A 16,721-nucleotide genomic window follows, 5' to 3' on the forward strand; every position below is an offset into this window, starting at 1 on the left:
CGCCAGAAGACCGTACCGCGGTCACAAGACCGCAGCGGTCATTCTGGGTTTCCCACTGGGCTGGCGGGCGACCGCCAAAAGGCCGCCCGCCAGCCCAGTGGGAAACACCCTTCCACGAGGAAGCCGGCTCTGAATGGAGCCGGCGGAGTGGAAGGGGTGCGACGGGTGCAGTAGCACCCGTCGTGAATTTCAGTGTCTGCTAAGCAGACACTGAAATTCAAAGTGGGGCCCTCTTACGGGGGCCCCTGCAGTGCCCATGCCATTGGCATGGGCACTGCAGGGGCCCCCAGGGGCCCCACAACACCCCATACTGCCATCCTGTTCCTGGCGGCCGAAACCGCCAGGAACAGGATGGCGGTATGGGGGTTGGAATCCCCATGGCGGCGCAGCAAGCTGCGCCGTCATGGAGGATTCCCCAGGGCAGCGGGAAACTGGCGGGACACCGCCAGTTTCCCGTTTCTGACCGCGGCTGTACCGCCGCGGTCAGAATTGCCCTGGATGCACCGCCAGCCTGTTGGCGGTGCATCCGCGGTACCCTACCCTGGCGGTCTCGGACCGCCAGGGTAGGAATGACCGCCTTTATGTCCCCGCCAACTGCGTGGCCACTTCTTATTCGGTAGGCAAAAGGAGACAGTTAGATTAGAAGTATTGGGGTTGAGACTGCTCTTTCCAGACTTCAGCTCTGCTTTAGAAATGTTCACCAGTTACCCTGTCCAGATCTTACAATGATGCCATCTGTCTCTTTGCTCCATTCAGGGATATTCAAACTCCTGACATATTAAAGTTCCTCTGACCACAGTCTGCTTTGTCCTAAGTTACAACCAGCTCTTGTTCAGTGTGTGATACCTCATCTCTCTCTTTGTTGTTTTAAGGACATTTACAATTGTCAGGTTTCGCCTTCCACCGGGGTCGCATCCCACTCTCCTCTATTGGTGGCATTTCAGTCTTGGACTTCAAGGTAGATTCTTCTGCACTTGATGCTGATTGGGACACCACTGCCAGTTATTTTTCATCTACACACTAATCATTTTCTTTACTGTATTGGGGATGAGAGAACACTTTTCGGTTCTCATTGCTTTGCACACTTCACCTGGATATGTCCTTTGATTCTAGTTGCACTGCATGATCAGAGATGTTTATTGCAAAAGAGGGCAGACAGATCAGTGCTGATTTGCTTATTGAAAGCATAATGTTGAAGTCAACATTCGTCTTGGTGGATGGTATGTTGTGCTGTGCCTTCTCACTTATTTAACCAAACATATTCATCATCCTTGACATTTTTTGCTGTAGATAGCCTTGAAATAGTCCCAGAGAATATAACATTTCTTCTAGGAACAGTCTAAAACGTAAATACTTGTCTGTAGTACTGCGCTAGAGCCAGTCGACTACTTGAATGTGGCACAACATTCTCTATTACTCTACTCTTTAGTTAGTTACCCTCTTGGCTTTAAATGAAGCAGCCTTCTGATTAGATTAAACCAAATCTGCCTTTTTTTCTAAAGATATGGCCTCCAGAACTTCTCTACCATTACTGTGATTTGTTTCACCAATATGCAGAGTGCCAACATATTCTTGTTTCTTCTTTGGAGTTAGCTTTCCTATTATACACAAACGTGTGATCACTTTTGAGCTAACTCCTTGAGATTATTTTTTACTTTAAAGAATTTAAATCCCATACTGTATTACTCCTCAGGACTAGGGTGGCCTACACGTATGTCCCTGCAATCATCTGCATTTAATCTGATATTTGTAGGTTAGCAGCCACCTGCCTCTCCATCGATCTTTATGAAGCTTATCTGTGTCAACTCAGAGGTGGTAAGGCTTGGTCCGCTGGGAATTAAAGATTACATATTCATTGCAATCATCATCTTCAGAACACATTGGTCATGGCATAATTTACAATGAACTTTCTGTTTACTCTAATAATAATATGGTGAATCTGAAAAACAAACTGCAAATGTCCAATGAGGAGCAATAGCTGACTCTACAACATGATCTTTAGTTCAAATTAGTTTTATCCTATCAAATGACAAACTAATAGTTTATATAGTTTTATGCAAATGTGTGAGAAAAGAATGCATAAGATACTCACCCCTCCAGTGAGCCCGAAGATACGTTCCAGGTCTGGTGGTGTTAATATGTCTCTTCCTATTACAGATGCCTTAAAGCCTGGCGCATACTGCTCAATCCAATCAAATACTAGGGAAAAATATGGATACGTCATTACCACCTTGTATTCATATACAACAGTGGTGTTTGTAGTAGCTCTGTAGGAAAGTTATTTTAGATGATACACAATTTGGATACCCATATATTTCAGTTCTCCCAAGCCCATCTTCATCAAGCCTCATGGTCTACACTTTTGTCATTATCACATTATAGTTCATGAGAGTGTTGTGCCATAAGAGAGAGAGGGTAGAGGAAATGAATGAAGTGCACATCACTTATCACTGACACTAGATACACATTTCTTTCTAAACAAAATAATGAGGAAGAGGTTTGGAAAGGGATGCAAGCTGAGGCAGATGTAGGAAATACGATGGTGCACAAAACAGCAGTGCTAAACCTGGAAGACAAGGATGGTACAGAAACAATTTTGATTACTGTATGGAAAAAAACAGACAATAAAATATCCTGATCAGGAGCAAGGACAAACAATAATCTAATGCACAAAACAGCTGCCATTGTTTCATTGTCTAATAATCGCCAGCCTACCGACAGATGTTAAGACATAAACGAAAACCTCATTAGAAAAAGTCTAGTCTAACAATAATTAAGCAAGAAATAATGGATCTACCGATCAGTGACCACAAATCGGCCTAGTTTTCATTCATATGTCAGCTCCTGACTCAACAACATACACTGCTCCCATCAACATACTTTTTAACTGCAGGAGCTAATAACCAGAACTCAAGGCCTGGTTTAGATACATTTCCAATACATCCTTGATCCATCAGCCTTCAATCTACAAAACAAAAACTGAGATGCAAAGAGAGCATTTGTTGCTAAGTTTACAAAAATTCTCAAAAAACATTACTCCAAAAACATCACCACCCTAACCTTCCACAAGTGCAAATATGTTTATTGTGTTGTTATTGTGTTAGTACATGATTTCTCAATGTACGTTTTGAACTAGGGAGGGTCTTCTAGACAGAGGTTTGTGCAATGGTAGCTCTTCAAGGGAGACAAGCTCAAGATATAAAATGGTCTCATAATCAAAGCATGGGGACCGGGCCCTGGGATGTGATACATAACCACAATTGTTATAATTTGTAAGATTATACGTATAATTAAAAAAATTATAACACAATTCTACCTTGGGATCCACCTTTAGAGTCACGGTCAAGATATTTGGTGGGTGTGACACTCACCGTATGGGAGAACACATAACTTCAAGTTTTGATATCTTTATGGTCACAGGGGCTTTGAAACACATTTCAATGGTTACAGAATCAAGTGCATGGATGTCAGCCAACAAAACATTAACCCGAGGCCTGAGGAGAAAAGGAACTAATGTGTGCTCTACCAGGCTAGGAAATGAGCAGATATAATCTGCCCAAGGTCAGGGACAGTATGGGCGAGTTATTAAAAAACTAACTAGTTGTTCATTATCTGTTGGGCCACGGAGAGGTCATGTGCCTTTGATACAGTTTTAGCACATACCTACCTAAATCCATGGTAGGGTACAGCATAGTGAGGGCAGAGTTGCTCACTCTTCATTAGATGACTGCATGTCTTCGGTGGGCTACAATGACATGAGCAGAGAGACAGAGTCAGCACCAGGCCAGAGGCAAGGCTAAAATATATGTGACGCACATGAGAGGCATCTGATGGGTCAGTATGACTGGACTCTTCCCTGCAACAGCACCTTCTGGGGCACAATCTGGCACTGAGTCACATAAGCCTACCAGGCTAAGGTCTACCCTGTACCTCTTCTTGGGACATCCTTAATGTCAGCAGGATTCAGGTGACATCCAAGGGTCCCAACATGCCGGTTCCATTCATGCTCCTGAAGTTCTCCAACTCGGGCCTGTATCACTGCCTGTTGATGCCACGAGTGTGGTGAGCATGGTGTGCACCTCATTTTCCAAGAGGAACTCCCCACTAAATTGCTGCTGCTCCCACAGCCTTCATGGTTCTGTGTGTGCCAGGAACGTTTGCACTGATAAAGCTAGTGATTTGCCTATTCTGTGTGCATGAATGAACCTAGCACTGATACACACCTGCTGTGTAAGGGGCATTTACTCTGCTGCTATCTTTTCCTTTCTTGTAGTGTGACTCAGTGTGTGTGTCGAGGAGGCTTGAACTGAGGTTGCCTGGTGGAACCTGATTGATGAGCATAAGGGAAGCTTGCACGTTTGAAGCAAAATGTAGTACTGGTTTCTAGAAAGCTAGTTTTACGTTATAGAAATAACAAAATATCAAAACATTTTGTGTGAGATGTAAGTCTGTGCTGCGAGTACCCTTGATATTCCTAATCTTTGTGTGAGAGGGAAATTTGGAGCTGGAGTGAAAGGGAAATAGCTCTGGGAGGACAGACAGTAGATGGAGAGTGTCAGGTTACAGTGGAGGAGGAGAAGTTGCCTGGGTGTAGCATGATATTACACAGATCCAGTGGTCAATGAAGGCAAAAAGCTGGATATAGATGTATGGAGTGAACTTGTGTGAAAGGGGAAGTAGGACAAGATTAAAAGATTTAGACACAGCATGTTTTGCCAACTTGAGACATTTTACTAGAATTTACCTCTGTCAGCATAGGCATTCCTTTCCTGGTCATCCCATTCTTTGCCTCCAGCAAGGTTGTACGGCGTATATTGGGTAAAGAGGGAAATTACGTGGCACCCACGAGGGGCCAATGTGGGGTCAAGGACTGAGGGGATGCAGAGTTCAATCATCGGCCTGGTAACAAAGAAACAAAGTGAGCAAGCCGGCTGTGAACCTGGTCCTCTGGAAGAGTTAACACAAAAACCTAATTCTGCTTTTAGAGTTCTTTCACAAAGGAGTAAGCTGAAATGGCTATAACTGTAAATCTACTTAAGGAGCTAAGGTGCTGCATGTTAGGCTCTACCCTTGATCCTGTAAGAAGCATGACCAACCTACCAGAGTCAAAGGTGAGACTTCAAGTGTTCTACCATTAAATAGGCAGGTGTATATGCTCAGTCTTTAAGAGGATGTTAGCCTCCCAAGGCTCATTGATGCTCTCTAATAATTTTGTCAATCAACCCTAGATCAATGGAGGTTAAGTTAATATTGAGACTGCGCACTGTATAACACTGCTACTGCACGTGCCGTAAAGCTAGACTGTTCAGAGTTGATATTCTAGATAAAAACAGTATCACTTGAATAACACCTTAAAAATATACCAGAGCAATTTAAATCACTCAATTAAAAAAAACAACAGAATATCACACAAAAATACAATTGAAACACTGGGCACCCACGTTATACTGACTGCTAAAGATGTGTTGGTCATTTTTTTACAACATTGAGAATTACAGTATTCGCCCCAAACACAGTACTTTCTATAGTTAATTTGAATGTAATCACAATATAAATCATATCACCAGTGAAGTAAGACGACAAGATTCAAGAAATATATGATCAAACTTTCGAGTTCACATGAAGAGTTAAGAGTTATGGTATAGGGAAATCTTGCTTTGTCTCCAGCGTCGTGGATCTAGCTCTTGTTGATGCACTCAGATCTGGATATTTCATGATCTGATGGTACCACTGACAAATGATCAAAAGTTTTATGTCCAGGCTGGAGAGATCCTGCCAATAATTGAGGGTAGACAGGTGTCTGATTTGCAGGAAGATCTGGGATGTGATCACACAAACACAAGTCACAGACATAATGCCTTTGTCAATTTATAGAAAAAGGACCCCCTGCTCTGATTAAAGTTCCTAGGGCAGGGAAAAAACAAGAAACAGGGGTGGTCTTAAACATGTGGCATTCCTGAGGAAGGCGTTTCTTGACAAAACATGCATAAAAGACACTTAATCATAGCCACAGTATTGTTCTGAAAGGAAAATATACGTAATCATACTCACAATATTGTTACATAACAACATATGGAATTTATGAGAATACGGTGATATGTATGAAAAGGAAATTAATTGACATCAGGTTGAAACAAACAGTATAAAAACTCACTAGGTTGAAAAAAAGTAAATAAATAATGGTCCAAAGATTCAAGACCTAAATTGTAATTGATACAAGTGATTAAGGATTGTTTTAGGTTGGTGAGTGGATCGATGTAAAGTCTGGTATGCATGAGGTATGATGAGGACGAAGAATGAAAACAGAGTGAGTGAGCTTTTTACATTCATGATTTGCTGGAGACCAGTACTAATCTAACTCAGGAAGGATCACCTGTGGTTGGAAAATTGATGAAAGTGGTCTGGACAATTGTACATGTATGTGTAGAGACAGATACATTTGTAATATTTTAATGTTAGAAATGGGGTCTTTGGTTGACAGTCAGGTTACCCCCTGTTCAAGCAAGGACCCTCACTCTAGTCAGGGTAAAAGAGAATCACCCTCAGCTAACCCCTGCTTACCCCCTTGGTAGCTTGGCAGAGCAGTAGGCTTAACCTCAGAGTGCTAGGTGTAAAGTATTTGTACCAACACACACAGTAACTTAATGAAAACACTACAAAATGACACAACACCGGTTTAGAAAAATAGTAAATATTTATCTAAACAAAACAAGACCAAAACGACAAAAATCCGACATACACAAGTCAAGTTATGAATTTTTAAAGATTAAACTCAAAAATAGCGCTTAGAAACAAAAATGCTTCAATGAGATGTTAACACGGCTTCTTGACGGAGTAGTTCCCAACAAGCCGACACCAGCGGCGCCGGACACGGAGTCGTGTAGACCCCCAAGTACAGTACCTTTGGTGTAGAGTGAAAACAAGCCGAGGCGCGAAGTCTGGAATCGCGGCGTCTGTGCAAAACGTTGAATCCGTGCACTTCAAGCGGCGTCAGTCACGACGTGGTGCGGCGACTTCCACGGAGTTGCGGACTTCAGCGGGGCTGCTGCAGCGACGGGCCTGCGAAGAGTGTCGCGTTCCAGCGAAGGTCACGGCATCAGGTGCAGGCGGCGTTACCGGATTCAGCAGTGGCGTCGGTCAGAAGTCGATTTCCTTGGATTTCCACCAGCTTTCCTTTCAAGGGCCCAGGGACTGGGTAGGGCACCACTTGTCAGAGCAGGAGTCTCTCCAGAGACTCCAGGTGCTGGTAGAGAGAAGTCTTTGCTGTCCCTGAGACTTCAAACAACAGGAGGCAAGCTCTAAATCAAGCCCTTGGAGATTTCTTCACAAGATGGAAGGCACACAAAGTCCAGTCTTTGCCCTCTTACTCTGGCAGAAGCAGCACTGCAGGAAAGCTCCACAAAGCACAGTCACAGGCAGGGCAGCACGTCTTCCTCAGCTATCAGCTCTTCTCCAGGCAGAGGTTCCTCTTGGTTCCAGAAGTGTTTCTCAAGTCTGTAGATTTGGGTGCCCTTCTTATACCCATTTTAGTCTTTGAAGTCACCTTTCTTCAAAGGGGACTCACACCTACTTGTGAAATCCTGCCTTGCCCAGGCAAGGCCTCAGACACACACCAGGGGGTTGGAGCCGGCATTGTTAGAGGCAGGCACAGTCCTTTCAGATGAGAGTGACCACTCCACCCCTCCCTCCTAGCAGAGATGGCTAATCAGGAAATGCAGGTTACACCCCAGCTCCCTTTGTGTCACTGTCTGGTGTGAGGTGAAAAACAACCCAACTGTCAACTGACCCAGACAGGGAATCCACAAACAAGGCAGAGTCACAGAATGGTTTAAGCAAGAAAATGCTCACTTTCTAAAAGTGGCATTTTCAAACGCACAATCTTAAAATCAACTTTACTAAAAGATGTATTTTTAAATTGTGAGCTCAGGGACCCCAAACTCCACATGTCCATCTACTCTCTAGGGGAATCTACGCTTTAATCATATTTAAAGGTAGCCCCCATATTATCCTATGAGAGAGACAGTCCTTGCAACAGTGAAAAACGAATTTAGCAGTATTTCACTGTCAGGACATATAAACCACATTACTATATGTCCTACCTTATCCATACACTGCACCCTGCCCTTGGGGCTACCTAGGGCCTACCTTAGGGGTGCCTTACATGTAAGAAAAGGGAAGGTTTAGGCCTGGCAAGTGGGTACACTTGCCAAGTCGAATTTACAGTGTAAAAATACACACACAGACACTGCAGTGGCAGGTCTGAGACATGATTACAGAGCTACTTATGTGGGTGGCACAACCAGTGCTGCAGGCCCACTAGTAGCATTTGATTTACAGGCCCTGGGCACCTCTAGTGCACTTTACTAGGGACTTAACAGTAAAACAAATATGCCAATCATGGAGAACCAATTACGTACATATTTTAAACAGGAGCACTTGCACTTTAGCACTGGTTAGCAGTGGTAAAGTGCCCAGAGTAACAAACATAATAAAATCAGAGTCCAGCACACATCAACAACCTGGGGAACAGAGGCAAAAAGTTAAGGGAGACCACGCCAAGGATGAAAAGTCTAACATTTAAGAAAAAGATGAATGTCAAAACTGCAATAAAAAGATACATATATTTTCAAGATGACCTTCTGAGCTGTACATTCATGTATATTTGGGAAATAAAAATATAGGTTGCCGGGGAATGTCTATAATATTTCTAGACATAATGTCCTTGCACAGGACAGTCTAGTGTGTTAGCCAATAGCTAGATCCAGAAAGGCAGTCTCATGGTACCTCCAAGCAATTCCACTTTACACATGCTGTCTTCACCAGATGGGCAGCAGTTTATGTTTAATCACCTCTGCAATTCAAACAGCTAGGTAGGGACAAAGGTTCCTGTGCTGATAATGTAGGTCTTGCCCTACTCTCAAAATGCACTGTTGGGAAGATGACTAAACTGGTAGGAAAAATTGTGTATTTTCTCTAGATCAAACCTAAAGGAGAAGAGATGGCAAGCTACTGTTGTCTCTCTGTGGGCAGAAGCTATCATCTATCTTATATGTATCCATCTTACAAAAGATGTTTGCAATCGTGTTATGTAGTGTTATGTTATGAGGATTTATATTGCGCATGGCTACCCCAGGTTCAGGCTTCTAGCAATCACCTGCTATTACAGTAACATAGCATAGCATAACCATCCAAATCTCAGAATAGCCAGATCTTCAACTTCTTCCTACAAAAGACGTGATTAGGTAATTTCCTGAGGTACGTGGGCAGCTTATTTCATAACAGTGTATCTATAACCCAAAATGGTCTACCCGCTTTTGCAGCCAGTTTAATACAGGGTACCATGGCCATATTATAATGTACTGATCTTAATGTCCGAGTGGGGTAATAAGTCTGAAGCAAGGAACGCAGACTGGATGCACCCAGTTTATTCATGACTTGATGAACTACACAGCGCTATCCACTGGATCTGTTTCTCCATCAGCAATCAAAGCAGATTACGAAGATGCTGAGAAACTGAGCAGGCTTTTGATGGCTGATATAATTATCTTGCTGCTGCATTCTGAATAATCTGCAACCTATTGTTCATGCGCCTAGTGATGCCTACATAAAAGATATAATAATAAGCAAGTTGGGAGATGATTAAAGCCCAGAGTTTTTCCAGCACAAGAGATTTACTTTTGTTACCACTCAACATCAAACAGTTAGAATGCATCCATAAGGCTAAAATGCCATTCTAAAACTGGCTGGCCTTCCTCTTTTCCAGGAGACAAGGTTATAATCAGCTGGGTATCATCTGCGTAGGGTACTAGTGATAGCCCAAACAATTTCACCATGTCAGCTTCTGGCCTTACACAGATGTTACAGAGGGTTGGACTTAGGGCTGAACCTTGTTGGACCCCATGATCCAGCAATTGCTAAGTGGATGTGAAAGGTGGGGATATCACCTGAAACGACCGATCATTTAGGAAAGAGGCGAGCCATGCCAATGCATTATCCTGAATCTCAATCTAATGTAATCTTGCCAAAAGCACCGGATTTTGGACATCATCTAAGGATAATGACTGGCAAACTTTAGGTGATTGTGATCAAGCCATCCCTCTGCACTCCTTCCACCGTTTCTTACCATTATTTCAAATGAAATGTAGATCATATTTCTGATCCTTACCATTCATTAAAAATTATAAACACTAAAGAACCCCATTAAGCTCGTCATTCACCTAAAAAAAACATAAATGATACCAGCAATATGAGTGTTCCAAAGGAGAACTAGGTCGGCAGTCTGGGATGACTCTTGGTACTAGCGACCCTCAAATTTAGCCAAAGGGACATCTACTTCAAGTGCAAGGAAAAGATGACTGGATAGAATAGATACACAATCAGTTAGGGACGTTTGTCCTTATGCTGCATGATAAACATTATCACAAATGCAATAAGTGCATTTAAAAGAGGAGTTGTTTTAGTTAAAAGTAGAATTATTAGCGCGGAAACATTCAGTTCTATATGAAATGCGAACTGTTTTCAAAAGCATTGCTACTGGGCAAATACAGAATTCAGATCAAAAGAGTGGTATGGTCCGAAAGCCAATAAAAAGCATTTTGCACAAAGGTCAGATACAGACTCGACCCGTTCTTAAATGGTAGTGCAAAACGCTTTCCTTGACAATGTACAGATAATGCATAGAGTGCACAACACGTTATTTTTAATAAAATACGCCAAAGAGAAGAAAAGCGGGAACGCATTTCTGAATGTCTGATATTTGAGGGATGCGAAAGAGCTTTCTTACAACAATTAACCAGTGGTTCTGTTGTGGAGAAGCTCATATTGATGCATTTATCATGACTTGACTCTACTGCACTTTTCACACGAAGGCTACCTCGAAAAAGATCTCTTGGGGCCTGTTTAACAGAATTAGCTTCTTAATTGCATAAAGATGCAGTGCCATAAATATAATCTTATTTAACTCATTTAAGAGTTGACTGAAGTCTTTCTTAATTGACCATAAAATAAACAAAACCAATAAGATGATATATTAATTTTAGAGCGATAGACATTTGAATCAATAAACACGAATGGTGCCCTTGACACCAACAGCAGTGTGTGCACTGCGTTGTGCATATCAAGCAAGAGTCCTTCCATGCGAATGGGTTATTTCTCAAACGAGAGGTGTCTGGCATGTGTGGCGTACGTGGCATCAAGCAACACGTGTCTTGGAAGTGCACATCCTTTATGAGTGCTTGGTGTACACTATCCCAGTGGTGTTCTATTACTTTCTGTCCCCATCTGGGCCTTTTGTGGGAGAGACCAAGAAGGTCTCCTGCACTCCTCTGGGTGCCCTCCACCCACTGTCAATTATCACAGACTGAACCACTTCTGGGAGTATTCCTTGTCTTTTGGAAAATGCAGGCCTGTGTTGGCTTGGTACAGCTATAAACAGTGTTGATGGTGGTCCTCAGCGTCTACAAGTTCCAGGGCAAACTACTCTCATCTTTACGGGGAAGCTCCAGGTGCCCAACAATGGTGGGGACTGTGAGTAATTTACCTCTCACCCTTAAAAGTTTGAAACCACTAATACACCGATGGAGGTTGTTGGATCACACACTGCAGCAGTGGAGCTGCACACGGAGAAGATGTGTACACCTGCCCTCTGCTGCCGTGCTTACCATACGAAATGTAATGTCCAAAGCCACAAGGTCCAGGATGCAGAGAAAAATGTACAGCCTTTCCTTTTACCTGGAAGAAGCTATCCCTTTTTGTGCCTCTTCAAATGCTTCAGTAAGGCAATTCATATCTTCGATGTTCAGATGGATTGATGTTTGATGATGAGCAAGCGGCCTGCCCTCACTAGTGTTCGGGGCAGCCAAGAAGTTAGGCAATTTATCCACCGCCACTAAATAAAAGAATAAAAGGGTTATCCATTTGTCAAGGAAAATATCAGAACAAAAAGTCATTTTTTCAGCAGGATGTGTGAGTCGCATAGTTGGCAGGAGCAACAAAACACAATTTACCAAAATGTTAACTCAATATGCATGACATGGATCAGACACAGGACCCTCTACTGCCAAGGTCAGGGTGAGTCACAGCCACTCGAGTCACAGTAGTGCTGTTTACACACACTTCTCAACCACAAAAGATGACATCACCCAAACATACACAACAATTCGGAGAAAGCACGTTCTGTTATTTCAACCTAAGATCTCTTTTACATCCTAGGCCAAATTCAGAATACAAACTGAAATTTCAGCTTCGTATCAATGAAATTTGTATGTTATTTTACATCTCTATTGTTTAATTATTCCCTGGATTTCCAATTGTAGCAATTGTGTATTTTGTTGAAGAACGTTAGTTTTCAAAATGACAGAAATCACTGTACAACAGATACGAGATTGCACATTGGCAGGACTCAGCTATTGAATTTCTCTTTCATTTAGGTACCAAATGAGACCCAGCTGTTTATAGAACTTATCTTAGTTTTAAGAGTAGAAATCTTCCTCCAGCCAATGATTTTATCTGTAATATAGGCATTGTGGACGATGACAGAATGAGAAATCTAGACGGATGTGGAACACAAGTCACATATGTGCATTATTTGTTTGCCAAACTGCATTTTAATCCACGTTTTTGATCTTTTTAAATACTTAAGTGTATTTTCGGAATTAAATCAAGTTTTATCATTAACTGTATGAACGTTTGTGTTTTGTATTACATCTATACATGATGTTGTGAGGAGAGTGGTTATTTATATGGCGTAGTTAGGAGACCTCACTGTCTAATAAACTCACTTTCTGTACTGAGTCCCGTTAGATTTGTTTGAAAAACTTTAGCTCAAACCTGGGTAGCTGTGGCTCGGAGAAGTCACCTTTATCAAAGGAACAAGCAAGACTCGATAAAAAATTGACACCAGTTTGTAAAGTAGGTTATATTTTTATCTTTAAAATGACACCTCAAGGATAAAAATCCACCGGTCCAGAGATATGAAATTTTGAAGGAACAATAAATCACTGCTTTCTCATTCAACACAATAAATCATTGTATTGGACCTCGCTCACAGTCAAACTTTGCAAACTCTAGAAAACCTTTATAAACTACTACTCCAGCCAATCGTGGCCGACCAGTTCATGCAGAGAGCAGGTAACAAAGGCCAATGAGGGTTGTTTGGACAGTTACCTCAAAGTCAAAGCAGTCTCCAGTCCAGTTCCAGGCTCTATATGCAAACCGTCATAGACTATAATGGAGTGATCCTAGTAGAAGAGATACAGGATGCTGTAGATACCGGAAAGGCTGATCAGGAGACAGGGTTGTTTCTGAGGCTATTCCTTGGTCCACAGTCTTGGTGAGACAACTTTGGCCACAAGTGTTGGTGTAATTTGAGGTCCAGTAGAAGTCCAGCCAAAAACTAGTTGCCTGCTGGTCTCTGGTTACAGCAAAGCCAGCTGTTCCTCTTAACTGGTGATAACGTCCCACTTGGGTGACCAAACTGCACTCCTATGACTGTCCTAGATCTAACAGACCTGGGAAGGTATTTAGAGGATTGGGTCTCAGTCTCCCAGGCTGCACATTGACAGTCAGCGGTGGTAAGGCTTTCCTGGCTAGAGACTTGCCAAGATAGGCTTCTTCAGCATTTGTCGCCATATAGCTGGTAACAGCAAGTCAGCCAACTGACTCTTAGAGTCACCTCTTCTGTCTAATGCTTGGGGATGCCAATAGGGCACCACAGGCACAGTCTTCTCCTTGCTTGCCCAGGGAGCAGCAAGTGCAGTTCAGTCTTAGTGCATCTTCTCTTTCCTGGCTCCATACAACATCAAAGCTGTTTTTCTTTGGCCCACTCCAGTACAGATACAGTTTGAGGTCTTGGTGCCAGGAGTGTCACTGCTATGCCCAGGTAGTGCCTCCAGGGGATGTACGACTACTAGCTAATGGGCTATCAGGTCCCCTCCTGCCTAGTGATGACTTTGTGTGAAGTGTGGCATTTAACTATCTCAGAAAGCACAATTCTCCCCATTCCAAAAATGGCAGAATCCTTCTCTTGTCTTGTGGAGCTCCCAAGCCCTCCCCAGAGGAGTGGCTACCTGGGGACTACACACCCATGGAAAATCCAGTGTGACAACTGTTTCCCCTCTCTGTTCTCAATGGCAACCTGTGTGCAAGAACAAAAGAGCCGCTCCTCTCACGTGTCCACTATTTGTCCTTCAAAGGCAGCTTTCCCTTTCAAGCTCAGCTTCTGGGCTCACGCCCTGTTTGGCCTCCCAGCCAGGGAGAAGTCACACTTCTGCCAACAGCAGGCCCTTTGTGTTCCTTCCTGAAGGTTGTTCACACTTCCCCAGGGAGGGCAGAAGACTGTCTCATGGCCAGTAACTGTAAACAGTCACTGGAAAGTTTGAGCAACGAAGTGGCTACTTACTAAAGTTGCCATTTGTACAAAAGTTACATTAAATTCGACTTGAGCAATAAGTTGGTTTTAATGTAACAATTCTTTTGATACTTTGAAGTATCATGTTTAATAGTCCCATTAAGAAATTAACACTGCTGAGTTTTCAGCATGTAAGTCTGTACTCGCCAATAGGACTACTAGTCTTTCCATAGTAAAAATGACAATGCAGGGGTTTTTAATGACAGAGCATGTAAAATTCAACTACTACTATGGCTCTGAAAACTAAGCCAGGTACAACCACTTCATGACTCGATGTTTAGCAGTAGTGATGGCGAGTAGCAACTAGGGGCCAGATGTAGGTAGGCTTTTGCACCTCGCAAATGGCGAAAAACGCCGTTTGCGAGGTGCAAAAGCCCTGAAGCGATGCAGAAACACATTTTGGGAGTCGGAACCGACTCGCAAAATGTGTTTCCGACTCGCAAATAGGAAGGGGTGTTCCCTTCCTATTTGCGACTCGCACCGCGATTTAAGTTGATTTGTGACCGCGAAAGCGGTCGCAAATCAACTCGCAGTTACCATCCACTTGAAGTGGATGGTAACTCATTCGCAAAGGGGAAGGGGTCCCCACGGGACCCCTTCCTCTTTGTGAATGCTCACAAAATTATTTTTTCAGAGCAGGCAGTGGTCCTATGGACCACTGCCTACTCTGAAAAAAACCGAAACAAAAGGTTTCGGTATTTTTTTCTATTTGCAGCTCGTTTTCCTTTAAGGAAAACGGGCTGCAAAGAGAAAAAAAAAACTGCTTTATTTAAAAGCAGTCACGAACATGGAGGTCTGCTGACTACAGCAGGCCTCCATGTTTGCAAGTGCCTATACTCGCTATGGGGCCGCAATTTGCGACCCACCTCATGAATATTCATGAGGTGGGTCATTGCGACCCCATAGCGAGTTGCAGTCGGTGTCTGAGACACCGTACTGCATACCAATTTGCGAGGTGCAAATTGCGAGTCGCATGGACTCGCACTTTGCACCTCGCAAATTGGCGTTTTGCTACATCTGGCCCTAGATGCTCAGAGAGTAAGAACTTAGCAATTCACTGGTCTGGCCAGTGCTTACCTCTTACAAAAAGAAGGCACTTTCACTGACTCAAATTTTTGAGATGCTACACACTGCAGTGTGCCACAGCTTCAGGATCTACAGTGGCCTGGTTTCCTTCGGCACAATGTTTAAGTTCATAGTGGCAAAATCTGCTCAGGCTGTCTTCAGGGCAATAGAACAGTGCAGGCCACATCAGGGACACTGTGGCACTGCCCACTCCAGCATACCTTGGGGAAGTGCCACAGTGTGGGTTGCTTGGGCATTACAGTCCTTGGAACTGGGGAGTCAGCTGCTTCCGTTTGTTCTGGTTGGTTGCCCCTCCTGGAGGGCTGGAGCACTTCTTCCTCTTCTTCTCAAGTAGGTCAGCCTCCGGTCTCTTCAGGGCACTGAACCTGCTCTTTATACCAGGTCACACTCTGGTTGATGGCCCCATACCTCTAAGGCTGTTAGGCAGACACCAGTTCTGGTCACACAGCAGTCATCTGAGTACTCTGTAGAATACTCCCATGCTTGTTTGAAGAGAATTTGGAACTAGAACAACAAGGTGGTCATCAGCTCTCACTCTTATACAGTCAAAGCAGACTAGGGATTTGTATTATCTATCTGTGCTCTCAGAACTGCCCGGGTTGGTTTTTCAACAATGTGCCATCTTCCAGACACAGCACTTGTTTAAAGTAATGCATGGTCACTCCAGTACGCAGCACACTCTACAGAGGGATGAGGAGGTACGAGCATTCTGCACTTGAATATCAACAGTGATATTGAGCCATGATCAGGAAAGTGAATGGCCTCACATAAAGGACTCTCCACTCTGAACAACAGAGATTGCAATCTCAGTAAAGCTATTCAGCATCCCCTCTTAGCAAAATGACAATCGAATTTCTGAAAGGAGCCCTGTCTCCTCTTTCAACAATTCAGTGCCTAGGTCTCCTCCCTTCCGCTTCAGGAATATCAATAATACACTACTACTGTCTGGGAAAACAACCTCACCTCCATCTTGTGCACATGTTGGCTTAGGGCATCAAAATGACTCCCCAAGCCTCTATTACCCTGGTGCACTCAAACACACGACTCATGCACAACAAGGCATATACACACACATAACACACAATTGGAATGTTAGTACTGAAATCTGGGATAGCACACAAAAACATAACATTACATGAGCGAACGGTTATATGATGGAACACCGAATCTTAAACTACTACTAACCTTAACAACGAGGTCGGAACACCGACCTCGTCTTTACTACTAA

The 16,721-nt window shown here is 43.3% G+C and overlaps 1 protein-coding gene across 4 annotated transcripts in view; it reads right to left on the reverse strand.

The window, feature by feature from the left end:
* PYROXD2 (pyridine nucleotide-disulphide oxidoreductase domain 2) overlaps positions 1–16,721 on the reverse strand; it is a 375,192-nt gene that overhangs the window by 38,001 nt on the left and 320,470 nt on the right. For 3 of the 4 annotated variants that reach the window (XM_069239656.1, XM_069239654.1, XM_069239655.1), the window contains 3 exons: positions 11,731–11,887; positions 4,745–4,899; positions 2,093–2,199 (listed from right to left, as the gene is read on the reverse strand). In XM_069239656.1, the coding sequence (XP_069095757.1) occupies positions 2,093–2,199; positions 4,745–4,899; positions 11,731–11,887 (419 nt within the window). Of the gene's footprint in view, positions 1–2,092; positions 2,200–3,667; positions 3,746–4,744; positions 4,900–11,730; positions 11,888–16,721 lie in introns of all 4 variants that reach the window. The other variant, XR_011204918.1, reaches the window with a different exon arrangement.

The sequence above is a fragment of the Pleurodeles waltl genome, chromosome 6 (assembly GCF_031143425.1).
Source record: "Pleurodeles waltl isolate 20211129_DDA chromosome 6, aPleWal1.hap1.20221129, whole genome shotgun sequence".
NCBI lineage: Eukaryota > Metazoa > Chordata > Amphibia > Caudata > Salamandridae > Pleurodeles > Pleurodeles waltl.